Here is a 17,777-nt window from a genome sequence, read left to right as displayed (position 1 = left end):
CGGCGTACCCCATGACTTTTTATTTATTTTATTGGTCTTCGGTGTAATCTTTAACGGCGTCCATAACGTCATCAAACCATGAACCTGTTGAAAACCAATGAAAAGAGGACTTAGACGTTGCCAATCAAATAAGAGTGAGCGCGCTACTTTCATCTGCAAAAGCCTCGTCTCCTCCATTGACGCTTTCATCAGGCTCTGCTTCTCTTTGATAGGTCCTATTATGCAATAAAAGTCATGCGCGGCCATGTGGCAGGGAGCCTACTACTTACTCTCCGCCATCTACGTCATCTAAGGAGGTACCAGGATCCCCCGTCTGCCGCCTGCCCATTGCAGCAGCCCCAAGCCCACCAGCAGCAGCGGCAGCAGCGGCTTCGGACCCACGCTGGCGACTCCAGCTCCAGCCACTAATAAGTTATGATAGGCGCTGAACCCACGTGGTCAATCGAGCTAAAAACAAAGGGTACCTCCACTTTCAGCAGCTGCACCGCCGTAATAAGGTAGCGGGAGAGGCAATAACCTTCCAAACAAGGAAAAAATAATAGTGAATGAAAGCACGCCACTGGTGCAAATAAAAAAGCACAAACCGGCTCGATCGAGTGAAGTAGTCAGTATCGATCGATATGGCAGCAGCCAATAGAATTGAGCGTTCGTCCAAAGTCGAAAACCGATTGGAGTTTCCCGGAATATTAAAATGGATGGCGTAATTGTTGGCGTCGGTAAAGATCTAGTACACAGAAAATTATGCTTATATAAACAATAGATGCGAATGTTTGAATAAATATATATATAAAAAGAAAACACAAATAATATACAAATAATGTTTTCGTAAGTGGCACTGTAAATATAAAATTTATATAGAAACAAAAAATCCTTTTAGCTTACTATATAAGTTATAGGAAAAGTGTTGGCATCTGCATATCTAAAAATAAAATCATATTCTTAAAAAGTATAACTCCCTCAGTTATTAGAATGATTATATTTTTCTTATAAACACTTAAATGTTAATAATGTAAAACTTATTCTCTTTATAGATATACAACACTTTTTGTAACTATTTATATAAGCATACAAAGCTTTAATAAATATTTTCATGTAAAATTAAAAAGTTTTAACTTATGAATATACAAACGAAGGTAAGTATGATAAATATTTCTTAAACTATAAATGTATTATAAGTCAAAAAATAAAAAAAAAATATGGTTAAAGAAATTCCACGAGACCTCCTGCGCAAAGTTGGAAAAGTTTTTATTCACGGCCGCAAGGGGGCAACCCTCCTCGTCAGTAGCCAGAAAGTCCCACGAGAGAAAGCCCGCATCAATTTTAGCGAATTGGCAAATGGCGTTCGATTTTCTTAATAAATAAAAAAAAATAATGAACATTGTGGAGTGGTTATATAACATTTTAATTTCCAAGATATCAAAACACAAAATAATATGAAATAGTAATAAAAATAGTATTCTTTTCCTATATAAAAAACCAATTTTAATATATTTTTACTAACTAAAAAAATTTGGTTAAAAAAAATTATTTATAAAATTTTTAAAATAATAATATACTCAAATCAATTAACACAAGACAGTAACAAAAAACATTCACGGCGATTCGAAATTCAAACAAACTAAAATGTTAATTAAAAAATCCACCATTATTATTTCTATTATTTATAAGAAAACCGACGGGCAAGTAGCTGTCGCGCTTTAATGGGATTCAAAATAATGAAATAATAAAAGGAACGTACTAAATATTTGCTGCATACGACAATAAATAAATAATAAAAGTATGATCAAATATATTGGCAGGAACGGCAATTATTCACGAACTGTTCTTCAAAAATAATTTTAACTATAAAAATGCTAAAGTGTAGAAAATAAATCTTATTAATAACATACTGAAAGTATTGCTGTTGTAATATATACAAAAGGTATGTTCTATATAATTTCTTGAGTATTCATAAATAACTTTATATAAACATTTATGGTGTTTGTAAGTATAACGAAAAGTATATGTTATTCTTATTCTTGATCTTTATTGAATATTACAAAAAAAATATCATTAAATATCTTTTACAAACCATAAATTCATAATATTTTTAAATATATAATAATAACAGAGCAATAAAATAACATTAAACAGAAAATAATAAGGAAAAATATATTTATACAGATAAATTATAAACTGCCAATAAAAAATATTCACAAAATTTATTTTGTAAACAAATTAAATTTTCTTTTTTCACAACTTTTTTAGTAAAAAAAAATAATAATTATTAATATAAGCAAAATCATTTATCATTTCTTTTATATTAAAATAAAAACAAAATAAAATTCTTAAAATAGTTTTCTTATGACTTTTTAAAGTTAAACGATATAATAATAAAATTTTCAATATCATGAAAAGATTTATATTTTTCTATTAAAACGAAAAAAAATTCAAGAAGATTATTATCTCTTATAATAATTTTTATTATAAAACGAAATAATAATAAAATTAATATATCGAAAAACCATTTACATTTCCTATATATGAAAACATTAAGGGGTTCAATAACCTTATTTGTCTTTTTTCTTATAATAACTTCCATAACTTTTAAAATTAAAACATAATAAATATTTACGGTTCTCTCGTATTAAAACGAAAAAAAATTTAGAAAAAGAGTTTTTATAAAAATTTTAAAAAAATATTCCCGAAAAACACCGAACAACTAGTGTAAATTTATTGCTTTTACGACAGCATTTATACATTTTATTTAAAGAATATTAAAAAAAAAATTAAAAAATTTTTATACGTAAAAAGTTAGCTTCAAATTTTTTTAAATATAAATTTTATAAATAAATGTAAATAATGACATGAATGCTTGATATAATATACAAAAAGAAAAAGCAAAACAAAATTAAAAAGTTAATAAAATTAATTATTTTTTAAATATAGAAAAAAGCGATGACTTAATAAAATTTATTATAAAAAATTATAGCAAAAAAAATTATAGAAAAGTAAAGTTTAAAAATAATGTTAAATAAATTTAAGCAAATTTAAAAGTAAATTCCTGGAAATTTAATTTTTAAATTTTTATTGCTGAACAAAAATGAGTTTTATTAATAAATAAAGTTTATAAAGTATTCATAAATTTTATTCAGGTATAAAGTTGTTTTATAAACTTTTCGCTAAATTTTTTTAACTAAAAAAAAAGGTATAATATAAAAGTATTATATTTTTATTACTAACAAGAGGCATAGATTATTAAAAATAAAGATATTGTAGACTTTCTAAGTAAAACGTTTTCATAACAATTAAATCAAATCCAGAATAATTCTTTTTAACTATTTATATATATAAAATCTTTCATAAACAAAAATAATCCTTACGAAATAATTCTTATTTATTTATTAATAATAATCTCCAGAAAAAAAATATGAAATTAAATTTCAGTTTACAAAATAAAGTTTTTAAAAAGAAATTAAACAAAGTATTTCACTAAATGATATTATTATAGACTTAATAAGTACTAAAACTAAAATCTAAAAGTTTTTATGGAGGTTTAGTTCTGCAGTGTTTTTCAAGTAAATCAGAATTATATAAACTATAAAATTATTATAAAAAACAGCAAAAAAAATTAGATAAAATTATAGAAAAAATAATAAATTCGAAAAGTTTTATGTAATTCCAATTAGAATATAATATTTAAGTTATAATACATTAAAGTTGTATAAATTAATTAGAAATTTATAATTAAATATTTATTAATCAGCTTAAAATAAATATTAAATAAAATTTTATAATTAAAAAATTAAATTTCTACTAAATTTATTGAACAATAAAAAAAAGTATATAAGTTAATAATAAGAAAATTAAAATTTTTAAAAAAGAATAAAATATATTTAGTAAATTATTACTTTAAAAATGATAAAAGATAATTAAAAAATTCTGAAAAAAAAAATTTCTTTAAAATAAATTATAAAAAAGCGACGGAATATATATTATATTTTCATATAAAAAATAAAAACTGTATTTTTTTATATTAATAATAATAAATATATCAATTTCTTCTTTTAATAAATTAAACGAAAAAAGTATTACAAATCATCTTTTATTAATAAATTCCAAAAGAGTTTTACAGTTCATATTTAAATAAATTTAACTCAATTATAATAAATTAAAAATAAACTTTTCGAAAAATATTTTTAAAGCAAAAATTTATTATTATTATAAAAAAATTAAATACACATGAAATAAACCTCAAAAAAAATAGAAAAAACTTTTAAATTTTCCTATAATAATTAAAATTTATATTAAAATCTACGAATCGATACTTCACAAAGAGATTATAACGGCGTCTCCAAAGATGCCACTCTTGAACGGCTTCCCCAATGTAATTATCGTTGTGGTCGTACACAATAATCCGAGAATTAAGCAAATATAGCGGACTAGCGATCAATGAAATGCAGAAAAAATCAAAAATCATTTAAAAAAATTAAAACGGAGGAAAAAATAGAGAACCGATGGATCTATTATAAAAATTTAAAAAAATTTAAAAAATAAAATTATAATTAAAAGCATTCTAAACTTTTAAAATGACGTTTCCAGTGGAATCCAACACAGAAACTTTGATTGATCGCCTTCTTCGGAGTACATTCCTCAAAAAAATAGACGAAATTTTGTTTTCTTCAGCCATAAATCCAACAGCCTTATATATAAAATAATAAATGCTGAAAAAAAAGAAATTAAAAAAGAAATACTTGACCCGAGATAGAATTAATAGAATAACGGTTAGCTTGTTCAAATCCTTATAAATAAAAAAATTACACAAGAATAAGAAAATTTCAGGAATAATAGCAAAGCACTATAAAAACCAATAAAAACATTAAGAAATTCCACTTCTCTTCGTATAGCTAAAGCATCTTGACTCAATAAAGAAGCAGAAAGGGATGAGGAATTGAGAGTAGTTGGAAGATGTTCGGTGGGAGAGGAAACTATGGAATTAAGTTTCCCTAAAATATAAATAAATAAAAATTATTTGAAAGATTATTAAATTTTAAAACCGGAAGAAAGTCGAGTCCCTAAAGAAAAGCCTTTCCTTCTGTGAAGATCTCGCGAAAATCTTAAAAGACCTGAAAACTAATAAACTTTTTGTAAAACAAAACTATAAAAGCAATATAGGTATACACCTGTTTTTGTGTTATTATGAAGCTAATGAGTTTAAGCGTCATTGCAATTTTCAGTGTGAAAATTCCTATTGTTATATAAAAATTATAAAAAGTAAAAATAAATTATTAAAAAAATATTTTAAAAATATTAGAAAAAATAATAACTCATAGAAATTAAAAACTAAGGCTATATTTTTATTATAATTTGCTATATATTAAAAATTGAAGTCTTTGCTGGTGAATTAAAACTTAATACTAATATTTATTTTTAATAAAAATATATAGAACTTAATATATGTAAAATTAAAAAATAAAACAGAAAATCAAACCCCTATAATTAACATTAAAAAATAAAAAAACTTTAATATGATAAAAATATAAGAGTAAAAATTACCTTAAAAATAAAAATAATAAAAATAACGATTAAAATTAAAAGTTCATATAAAAATTAACTAAAAAGAATCAATTCTTACTCACTTTAAAACTAAAAAACTAATAACCAAAGCTTCGTAACCACTATGTTTATTGTAATAACGGTTTCCCTTTCAGTTATACATATATAAAAGTTATAGGAAAAACAGAAAGAAAAAAAATACCAGCGAGAATTGCTTGTCGGTGCACCACGTGGCGATACACTACTAATTTCGCCAATAGTGAGTGCATTTTACCTTTCACTACTGAACTCTGCTCGTTTGGAGTATTGTTGTGCTTTTCCCTAGTTTTAGACAGTGATGGAAGATTTCTATTTAAGATTTTACGTCGGTCATAAAGGAAAGTTTGGTCATGAATTTTTGGAATTTGAGTTTAGGCCGGACGGTTTGTTTATATATTTAGTTTTATTAAATGTATGTTGTTTATATACATGTTATTATATAATAATTATATTTTTTTAATTCTTTATTACTATTTTATTTAATGCATAATTTATTATGGGTATTATAAATAATTATATATGCCACTGTTTTGTTTATTATTTTTAGTTAAGGGATTAATTAATTAACCGATTAGTTTTTTTTTATATATTCTAATTACTTGAAGCCTAAATATTTAAGTTTATTATAAAAATGGTAATGTTATTATAAGTAGTTATATTTACTTACTTTTTTATTTTTGTTTGGAATTTTTATTTAGCTTTTATTTCACTGCTAAGGATGTTAAGTGTGTTTTTATTTATTTAACAAATTTTATCATTTAAATTAATTTTTATGGTCTTTATCCCTACTTGTTTTTAACTTTTTTTTACAATTAAGATTATTATAATTGTTAATTTTTTTAATTATAACTTATTATTTATTGAGAGTAGATAAATTTTATTATATATTAAAATTTTTTTATTATAGATTTTAACTGATTTTAATATAATTCTAGTTTTATTTTCTTTAATATATTTACTTATCCTTGTCTATAAATATTTTCGCTTATTATGTAATTTATATATGATTATCTCTCTTACGTCTAAAATTTTTTTAATAGTTATTACATTTATTATCTTTTATTCTTTTTTGTATAATCTAATTATATAATAAGATGAAAAAATATAAATAATATAATAGTAAGGTTTATAATACAAAATAGTTTTTTTTTAATTTTTTTTATATTTTATATATTACTTATTTTATATTTTTACAAAAAGAATCTTCTATAATTTTTAGATATATATATATACCGATGCTGACGTCATATATTTTTTTTAGTTATTATTATGTTTTATAATTATTCTTATTATTCTTTATTATATTTTTATATTTCTTATAAGGTAACTTTATTATTATTATTATATATTTTTTAATTTTTTCTTATTACCAGTTAATTTTTTTTTACCTAAAATATTTTATTCTTAACTATTATTATTATTTAGGAAAACTTCGCTACGCTAATAATTCCAACTACAAAAACGATACGATGATTCGCAAAGAAGTGTACGTGAGCACAGCGGTCCTCGGCGAGTTGCGGAGGATTATAGTCGAGAGCGACATTATGCAGGAGGACGATAAGCAGTGGCCCCTCCCCAACGCAGTGGGCCGCCAAGAACTCGTTAGCTTTTATTATTATTATTATTATTATTATTATTATTATTATTATTATTATTATTATTATTATTATTATTATTAAAGTAAAGTATATATATCAATGCAGATATAAAAATTATATTTAAAAGTAAAAATATAAATAGAAAACAGTTTACTTCTAAGAAAGTTTATTAGAAAGTAAATGAAGTAGTATTATTTTAGAGGGGGTATATTGTTGATACCAGTATTAATTAATTATTATTATTACTGTTGAAAATTACAAAATTATCATTAGAAAATTAATAATAAAAGATAGTATTTAGTAAAGAATAGATAATTTAATAATATTAACTACTGCAATCCCTATCAGTTTATTATAAAAACTTTTAATAAAAGTACCATTTAAACTTAAAAATAAATTTTTTTTAGATTGTTTTATTCTTTTTAAATTTTTATTTGTTTTGATCAGTAATAGAAAACTTGCTTATTGAAAGTTTATTAAATATTATAATTTTACGTTTTATATATTAAGAATAACACACGTATAATGTATATTTTGCTTAATTTTTTTATTTAAAAGGAAAAGTAAAAAATATTTCTGACTTTTGAACTTTTTATTCGCATTTATTATCAGCAATTATTTGTAAGATGATTGGTTAATATTTATTGCAAGAGCTCTAATGAATTAATTTTATAAAATAAAAAAAAAATTTTAATATTTGTACTAAAATGGCCGACTATTATTTATAATAAATTATGTGAAGCCTTATCATAATTTTTTATAGTGCACCTTTTTCATATTTTTTGATATAAATAATTTTACTTTATATTTAACACTTAGTAAATACTAACTTTTAACATTAATATTTGGCAGAAATAATTTATTTTGGAACGATTTAGGCTAAACAGGATAGTTTTTTGGCTTCTGAAATCATTATATTTATTAATATTATTATTTTAGTGCACCTCACTCATATTTTCGGTTTTAGTAATTTTTGCTTTTTATTAACACTTCTTTTATTTGGTAAAAGTTATATTTAATATTGAATTTTACTAACTTCTGAATTTTTTTTTGGCTATAATTTTTTGGTAATAATTATTAAACTTGCGCGTTACGATTGTTAACTACCTAATTAATTGCAGCTTTCATAGTTTGGCCTGTTTTATTGTAAATTTATGTTATAACGGTATTTTTAATTTTATTTATAAAAATTTAAAGTTTTCTTTGGCTTCATTATTTTTTATTTGAAATTTATCTTTTTTGGTTTTTTTTTGTTTACGCCATTTTAATTTTTTTTGGTTTGCATGAAAGTATTTATTATCATATTTGTGTATTATTTTATTTTTATTCTGAGATTTGAAAATAACTTGATTTAAATTAGATTTATGCTTTTTATGATTTGCTTACTTATATAATAAATTTTTCGGTTTACTATTTTATTGAAAAAACTTAATTTTGTTTTGTTCCTTTAATGCTTTGGCCATTTTGTAATGAGAAGAAAAATAAAAAGGAAAATTAGTAATAAGTAAAAAACAATTAATCTGCGTAAAGGACTTGCCTGTCCTAATGCGCGTGACTGTCACTTGTTTGATACCGGGGGAGACTTAGTAAAGCTTGCCTGCTGTACAACTTAAAAGTTTTTATTATATTACAATTTTTTTTTAAAATTTAATATTAATTGGTCGTCTTAACATTTCCGTTTAGTATTAATTTTATAGTTATTAAATTATTATTATATTTCTAACAAATAAATTAACAATAATAGTATAATATAATTTTTTGTCTTACGGTATTTATTATGTACTTATCTTGCTTACAATATATTTACATTATTGTAACGCGTGTTTATTTGAAGACATTTTATATAAAGATTAGCATTCAATTTTTTTTTTTATAATTTTTTTTTACTTTCGATGTTTTTACTATTATAGGAAGTTGTCTTAGAAAATGAGCACATCTCGTTTTCCACTGCGAAGATTGGCTCGGCAGCGGATTGCGAGGAAAGCCAGGACCCCGAAGGCCTGCGCGCTTTTTATTATCTTGTTCAAGATCTGAAGTGTTTCGTCATCTCTTTGATTTCGCTTCATTTTAAAATTAAGCCCATTTAGTTACCAGAATATAAATTTATATATTTTTTCTAAATGGAAGTTTATGTTTTGTTAATAAAGTCTGAGATTTTCATTTTTTTTATTTTTCACATTTTTTCAAACATATTAATTAATTAAAAGGGCTTTTTGTTAAGTTTTTATTAACATTTTTTTTATTTCTTTGGAACATTAAACAATAGAAAAAATTACTTATTGCGTCCACTGTTAATATATTCATTGTATTGTAAGTTGCTAGCATACGACTAGCCTTTAACGGGGGCCTAACTGCATCCGGAAGCCATAGGAATTGAATGAGATTGGAATAGTACTATGACCACTTGGTCGTTAGCTTTGGTGTTAGGCTCTTCACTAAATGACTCTAATATTCTATGTAAAGTCAATGTTCTCTGAGCACGCCGCGCCTAAGTTGGAGCTTAAATTACAGTGTGGATTTTGCTAGTATTTAGTAAAGTTCTGAGTAATACTACTGTTCTAAATATTATAAGTAAGCCGTGGCTCCCAATTCTTATACTAACGAGATAACTTTCAATGTTGCAAACAATAAATTCTATCGTCATATATAACTGGATTTGTGGCGGAAGATTCCCTCATCAGTCCATTAAAACTGACTTTAAGTTTCTAGATCGTTAAAAAGGGAAACAGACTTCACAATTAAAAACTTCGCCTTAGTGAATACTACTACCCGATGCGTGTGTTCAAGTGCATAATCAGACAGTTCATTTCATTAGCGTGAAATAAACACTTTCTTCTATTTTTTTATTTAATAACTAATAAAAATATTCTTCTGTATTCCTCATATAAATTTTTTATTACTTAATAATGAGAGCCTCTCCCGTTAACTTTTTTTTTTTAAATAATGGGTGTGACCAATAATATGAGAATAATATAGGTTTTTAACCAGAGGTCTTCTGTTGAGAAGAAGCACTCCTTGTATTATGAAATAAATTTTTGTAATATTTAATTTTTAAAAAAAAAAATTTTTATACTATTCTGTAAGTAATGCATACTTAAATATGGGTTTTGTAGCACTTTGAAACCCCAGTTTGCGAAAGGAATGCAAACTCTTAAGAATGCTCGTATTGCCCTATCCTCACAAGAGTCTTATAGCCGTATACCCTACAAAATTTACATTTAGCAAAGATGAGCAGGTATCAATTATTGATGCATTGCAACCAAATAGTAGCACTTCACATTTGAAAGTAAATAAGATGCTGTAAGTAAGCGCAGGATGGCCTTTTTAGGTTGGTCCTCAGGGTAAGCAATCGTGTAAACTGCTGTCCAACCTCCAACAAATTTTCTGATTAATATCTTATATTAATTATTAATTATTAATTGATATTACGTAAGAGGGTAGGCATAACAAACTACAAAAATAAAAAAAAATTTCATAAGTTATTAAAAAATTAATGCAAGCCTAATCTTTCTTTTTAGCTGATATCTAGACTAGTATGTTTTCAATAAGAAACTATATTAATACATTGCAAGAGAAGCTCTAGCACTAATAGAGGATCGTATGAAAGTTGTTTATTAAGGACCTGCTAACCCTCCGTGAAGAAATTAAGGGAAACATATAATAATACAACGTGAGTAATTATCTCAAAAATTTTCCATCGAATACAGCATTGGGTACTCAACAAAAGGTAGAATTATATAAAAAAAGATTAGAACCCTAGAGAAAGTATTATTGTCAACATTCAGCGAGATATCACGCCTAAAAAGTTCAAATTCACCTATCACGACTCACGCTAAAATAAAGCTAAAGTGACGGAGGATAGTTGGCGCTCCCTCTGTTGTTCGTGAGATCAAAATTACGTATATTCTTTCGATGTAAACTTATGGAATAGGGACCGCGTGATATAGTAAGTATGAGGGCGTTACTGAAAATTTATCTTCGGCGCTGGAAAATTTGAGAATATTAAGGACTAAGACTATAAAAATTTTAATAACAGATATACTAATCTCATCTGCAAGCCTTCATTATTTGTAGCAAGTCATCCGCTTTTAAACAGAACGTTTTACCTATTGGAAACTATTAAGAAAGACGTTGACCTTTAAGTTATTAAATTAGCGACAGCTTGGGAAGTCACCAGTAAACAAAATTTTAAATTCAAGTACGTCGCGCTACGCAGCGTAGGCGTCAAGGTCCAGAACGAAAAAGGGGTTATAAGAGGTACAACTGCTTAAAGATTTGATCTCAAAGCAAAGAAATGCACAAATAAACCAGAGGAGGTAGACTCGATAGTTAAAAATTTTGCAAAAAAAAAAAAAAGAACTTTTCCCGGGTTAGTCTCGATTAGGGGGCCACCTTTCATATATTAACATTTTATCCACCAAAACTGACTAAAAATAACCAGTCAATTGACAAAAACAGTAATAGATCTGTTGAAAGCGAAATATGCTGCTGAATTTAATGAAAGAAATCCTTAATTGTGCCTGTAACTGTAAGCCAATGTTCGACGTGGGCCAAGTTTTGGTACAAAATGAAAAAGTTATTTATGAAGATAACCAAAATGATACGGCTCCAGTGATGTGAGGATTTTGACACGCTGGTATTTTTGGCCAGGCAGCAATAGAGGCCGGGCGCTTGATCCACTACTAGAATTTGAGGGCAAGGTTTAAATATGCAACTATCAAAGGCCGAGGGAAATAGTTCCGTTGTCATCGTACCGGTATTGTAGCCGTAGCTCACACTCAAGGGCTGTGGGGGTTCGATTCTCGCCAGTGCGACTTTCATTTTAGGTCTTTGGTTGCGTATCCAACCTGATGTTCTCACCGTTTGTGTTTATCCAGGACGAAGTATATACTCTAACGATATCTTTAGCTGTGTTTTTGTAAATAAAACTTTTATATACATGGGCTTGTAAACTTACTGTGAAATAGTTATGGTAAGATAAACTAAAGTTATGTAATGCTGGTACACATTGTATTTATGTGCTCCTTAGTACGCTTAGTCTTCAACCGTAAGCGCGGAGCATTCTAATAAAAGCTTACGTCTATACAGCCTGAAGGATTAGTAGACGTAAGACATACGCAGAAGACCAACTCATGAGGAAATCGGCTTTATAAGGCCCTCCAAAAGATTTGTAATAAATATGAACCTCTAGAGCGCTGAGGAATGTTAGAAATATAAAAACTTCTTGGCAAACAGATTTGCTAAGAGGTTTTACGTCAGAGAGGTATTTTCTCTGTTAATGGGCCAAACATTTTAAAACTTTTATTAGAAGGGCCTTTCCGGACATTTTTTTGTAAATATTCTTTTAATAATTTTTGGTATAATAGTTATTATTAAAATAAAGGGGTCCGCACTTTAAGTTTTGGAATAAATTCAATTTTGACCAGAACAAAATTCTTTTATAAACTTAACGCAATCTATAAATAGTTCGCAAACTACCTCACACTAGAAATACTGGTACCACTGTTGAGAACAACTTGGTTTGAGGATAAAATAATAAAAATAAACAAAAAAAGGAATCAAAACCATTTAATTAAAAGCTGATAACTCTAATTTTTTTAAAAAAGGATGATCGCTATACACAAATTGGCTTATAAAGTCAGTCGCCGAAAGTTACAACAAATAACGAGGTAAAGTTGTGGACCGATTTTCTACTTTACCTTTTTTTCCTTGAAAAAGTTCTAACTAGTTTTTTAGGAAAAGAATTTTTTCTCTTCCGTGATTCTTCCGCCTCCAATTCTTCTAAAAAGCTTTCTGTAGTCTGTTCACAGTTTGGTATATGTAATAAATTATTCGAGTGTAGTTCAAAATCACTCAATAGAAGGGGATCAGGAACAACTTCCTCTGGACTTAAAGATACCTCATCTTCACTACGAGAACTTAAAAAATTAGTTATGGATTTAGACCTTACGATAGATAATTTAGACTCTCTTTTAACTTTTCTGGTATTTAAACTTTCCATGGCAATATTGCTATAGTTTCCAACAAATTCATAATAAATGTCTTTAGAGTCAACGAAAGTCGGAAACTCATATTCACTACTTATAGTAGATACTTTCATCACGCTTTTAGATAGTAACAACTGGCCTAACTTTGAAACATTTTCACGTTTAATAGTTTTGGACTCATCTAGCTTAGATAAAAATTCTACAATCCAATCCGTTATGACTTTTCCGGAGGCACAATAAACCTTTTTTTTAATACTGTAACCCTTTTCTGTTGCGGATAAAACACTCTTCACTTGTTTGACATTTAATGGTAAATTTTTAGCCATTTCTGTAGTCATATTATTCCATAATTCAACAAATTTAAAGGTTTCAGACAAGTTACCGGAAAGTTTATTATAATGGGACATCAACAGTAATTTTGAATTTATAAACTATAATAAAAAAAAGAACAGTAAATTTATTATATGCATAAGATTAATAAATTTTTATATTATATAACAAAATATTAGTACGTTTGAATAACGTGTAAAAGAATATAAAATCTAAAGAAAAAATACTAATTATTATTAGATTTTATTAAAAACCTGAGTGGCAATTTTCCTCTAGTTTCTTTAATGATTGACGTTAGATGTTGCATGCCTATCAATTACTTTTTTTACTTAGATAATATGCACCTAGGTCCGCTACTGATTGTGCTTTTTTAAACCCAACCATCAGTCCTCCAGTCGACTAGAAGATACAAATTTTTAAATTTACCAATTGGCGTGCGTGAGTCAAGCGCCCTAGTAGTGCGTTGTAAATAAAATTACATATATATATACAAAATAACTAATAAACGTTTGAAGTATACATATAAATTTTATATATTTATATACTGAAATAACTTTATAAATATTTATGATAAAACAGTCGCTAGAAGTATTATCAAAACTCTGCAAAAGGTTAGACTATTGATTCAGTTATGTTGTTATTTACAAATATAGTAAGCCTCCATTTTGTTTTTTAATATGCAAAAACTTTATCTCGCGCACTGTAAACTGTTTATTTTCTAAGTCATACTAATTATCATAATTTTATATATCTCTTTTGGCGAGTTAAGTTTATGTTTTAAATTTAAAATTTTACTATACGTACAGTTGCATAAATACTTTGTAGTGTTAATTATGTGGGCTCGTTACCTTTTGATGATATAAAAATCGTTATCTCACAACTCATTCTTTAATTACGTGCTGTTGGCGGCTATATCTAATTTGAGCCAGAAGTTTTACCCTTACAGTGTACTTCGTATATATTTTGTTTCAACAAATAATGCTTCCTATTATTAGTAACTCTTTAGATCACTAATTGAGTTTATTTTGTTTGTTTGGTTTTGGTTTGAGTTTTAATCAATTACTAAGCCCTGCAGGCTAAAAAAATGAACAACTGCAAGGTAGAGAAGCGCGAAATAGGAGAAAAATCCCGTAAATATTTTACTAAGTGTATATATATATATATATATATATGACCGCTAGTGCAATAACCATACATTTTTTTAGGTCAAAAGGCATTAATTAATTAACTTTCAGTGATTTTTTAATCTAAAAAACGCATCATAGCAATTTACTAGAGTTTCAAGACTCAAAAACTAATTATAGAGGAATCATTGCTGGTTCCCCGTCATCGCGTTCCGAAATAATTAATAAAAAGTTTTTTGCCCACAAAGAACTTCTGTGAATATATCTGCTACCATATCTTCAGTTTTAGAATAATGTATTTCCTTAGTGCCATCATCTAATACTTCCGTAAACTTAATGATATATTTAAGATTGATGTGTCTAGAGACCTTGCTACCGTTGCACTCATGGCTACGCGCACTGCTGACTGATTATCCAAGTTTGCTATAAATTTTTCCAAGGGACAGATTAAATCTATTAATAAGTTTTGCATCCATTTAACGTATCGTAAGCATAATACTAAGGCGACATACTCGGCCTCTGCAGAGGACAGGGCTATCACACTCTGCCGTTTCGATTCCCAAACTATGGGGCAATTATTTATACATGAGTATTCCAGTACAACCTCTAATATCATGCTCAGAAGCATAGCTTGCATCTGAATATAAAAAACTTTTAATTTTTGTATCTTCTGGCTACTAATTTCAAGGTTCTGGTCCCGCTTAGGTAACTTAGAATGTGTTTGACTGCGAACTAGTGACTTTCGTGGTGAGCAGTTAAATGTTGGACACACTTATCCACGGAAGTATCTATTGTTGAGAAAAAGATCCCAGTTCATAAGTTTTAACGCAAATAACATTTTTAGGCAATTTTATGGTTGTTATTTATTATTTCATTGCTTAGTTGTTAGTATATAATGAAGGTACACAAAAAATAAACCGGCAGTTGTGCTAATTTTTTGTGCTTTTTTTATTTTAGTCACATCTGTACATCTCTCTCTATATATGTACATTTGTCTACAATTAATTTTTTAAAGGGTTTAAAGGTTTAGATACAGGTCAGTAAAGGTTTAAATACCCCAACAGCTATATCAGGCCTGGTCCCATTGACTAAATACTGATGTGTCCCTACGATTTTGTTATTAGGACAGCTTTAAGAAATAGTCGTAAGCCTTTGAAGGGATGAGCTGCTCATTGGGTAAAGGGCAGGCTTAACATCTGCAAGCCCAAACCCCTTCAAAATTTTAAATATCACACCTTGAAAAAACATCATCCTTCCCTTTTAATAGTAAGACCCACAATGGAATTAGATGTGACCTCTTTATACTCAAAACCAATGGGTTTTTGATCATGCCCCTTGACTTATTGACATCGCGAGTAGGTATGTGTAGGTCATCTACGTAAAGAAGCGCATAGGACTTGAAGTAGTAGTTGTTAATGTATAGGACGCAAGGCTCCAGTGCTGATCTCTGGAACCCAACTTTGAATTTTCGTTAATGGCTCGTACAGCAATTGTCCTCCTTGGAATGCTCTATTAAGGGATAAGCACTGACCTTCGATATTACCACTATGGACTAGATGGAAGTTAATGTGAATTTTAAGCAATAATTTAAAGTCGATAGATGCGTTGAGGTATGCGTTGTTGAAGTCAAACTGCAGTTGATGCAACTTCAGGTGGTGCGCCATAACAATAACAATCTTGTGGTTTCTCTCAAAACGACAGGACTCGAGCATGCGTGATATTCCGATCCATAAATTTGCGTGAAGCCTCCAAAGCAAACCCTTGACTTAAAGGAACCATCTCCTTTTAGTCTAAATGACCATGTAGTGTCCTTAAGTGCTGTGTCTTTTTCAATTAGGAGTAGGCCACAAGTGTTTTCTCTTTAGAAAAAAGAATTCTTCTTTCATAGCCCTGGAACATTTTTTTATTTTTCAGTGCTTCGTAAGCATCTTTAGCAATAAAGTTCCTTCGTCATTAATGGTCATGACAAGAGGTCGACTTTGGTTGTCCCGCACGTAGTTTACAATTTCCATCATCGATATAACTTTGTACCTTTTCCTCTTCTGTAATTGAACCACTATACCATTTTCGGTTTCCATTGCGATTAAATTGGACTTGCTCTCATTGATTTTTGAAAACTTAGCCCCACTGTTGTCACTGCAGTTACCTAGACTCGACGTCAGAGTTGGACTCAACGGAAATTATCCCGTTAAATTCATCTTCATAAAGTTGGTTCTTATGGACTTTGGTTCAATCATGGTCAGAGTCAATGCCATATTTTTCCACCGGCGTTCCTCTTCTCAAGTAATCTTCAGGAAACTTTTTTAGGTCATTTTCGGCATCCTCGACGGTAATAATTTCCGTCAAAGACGTGCTTTTCACCGCTGGAGTGTTTTATAATGCTCCTCGAACTTCATGAAAACTTTTATTCTCGATAAATCTTCTGGTTTTAAGGTTAAAAATTTTAAAGAAGGTCACGGATACATTTATAACCGGACCTAATAAAATTTCTTTGGAGTCATTACTGGCAGGTTTCCCTTTTTCAAGATCATGAAAGTAAAGATAGCCACAAATCTCCTAAGTTTGTTAAATCAGGTTTAACGTTATAAAACACTTTTTCCCCCCACACCTCTAAAGTTTAATCCAAAAGTAGCGTCGCATGATTCATGCATTCAGCCCAAAAGCCGTATGATAGTATCGACCAAGGTAGCATTGCCTTAGTCATGTTTCTTAGCAGACTGTTAAGTTTTTCCGCAATTAAATTATGAGATGGCATAGCGCGTGCAGTATACGTTGGGCAAATACTTCTTATACAGCACATATCTTTCCATTCTCGGTGCCATTATTTGTATGTATTTTTTTTTACTTCGTAAAAAATACCCAAGACATCATCCAAAATTATCTATGAGAGAATGGACATAGCTTTTAATGTCTTGCAAAGCGCGTTCTTCTGCAAAATGTTGTCAGTGCCCACACTGCGCTACCAAAGGATTGGGGATAGAGGCCATGAAGGTTCATATCTAATTGATTACAAATACCTAAATGAGAATAATCTTGGTTTATCCTTCAATTTACTTTTTCTTTACTCATGTTAGCTTCAGGGCAGGCATCACATCGGATGGTGTCACTTGGATTTGGACACTCGATATAATTATTCTTCAAAGCTGTAATCTGCCTATGCCAAT

General features: G+C 28.1%; 1 protein-coding gene and 2 long non-coding RNA genes across 3 annotated transcripts; 1 reads left to right on the top strand and 2 right to left on the bottom strand.

Annotated features, from left to right (window-relative positions):
* LOC135121481 (uncharacterized) lies at positions 1-1,344 on the bottom strand. The gene is made up of 6 exons (XR_010278996.1): positions 1,221-1,344; positions 585-724; positions 465-517; positions 270-404; positions 148-215; positions 1-84 (listed from the first exon to the last, which is right to left on the bottom strand). It is a non-coding gene; the product is annotated as an uncharacterized LOC135121481 (long non-coding RNA).
* Positions 1,345-4,567: 3,223 nt separating this feature from the next.
* Positions 4,568-5,114, bottom strand: LOC135121472 (uncharacterized). Its single transcript, XR_010278990.1, has 4 exons — positions 5,037-5,114; positions 4,848-4,985; positions 4,734-4,780; positions 4,568-4,681 (listed from the first exon to the last, which is right to left on the bottom strand). It is a non-coding gene; the product is annotated as an uncharacterized LOC135121472 (long non-coding RNA).
* A 720-nt stretch (positions 5,115-5,834) lies between these two features.
* Positions 5,835-9,261, top strand: LOC135121479 (uncharacterized). Its single transcript, XM_064045793.1, has 3 exons — positions 5,835-5,957; positions 7,000-7,175; positions 9,083-9,261. The coding sequence occupies exons 1-3, from the start codon at positions 5,873-5,875 to the stop codon at positions 9,257-9,259; spliced, it is 438 nt and encodes a 145-aa protein (XP_063901863.1). The 5' UTR covers positions 5,835-5,872; the 3' UTR covers positions 9,260-9,261.
* The last annotated feature ends 8,516 nt before the right edge of the window (positions 9,262-17,777 follow it).

This window comes from Zophobas morio, unplaced genomic scaffold (assembly GCF_036711695.1).
Source record: "Zophobas morio isolate AGI-343-1 ecotype UQ-CSIRO unplaced genomic scaffold, CSIRO_AGI_Zmor_V1 ptg000599l, whole genome shotgun sequence".
Lineage (NCBI taxonomy): Eukaryota > Metazoa > Arthropoda > Insecta > Coleoptera > Tenebrionidae > Zophobas > Zophobas morio.
Note: the sequence above shows the minus strand (reverse complement) of the source record. Positions and strands in the feature narration are given on the sequence as shown.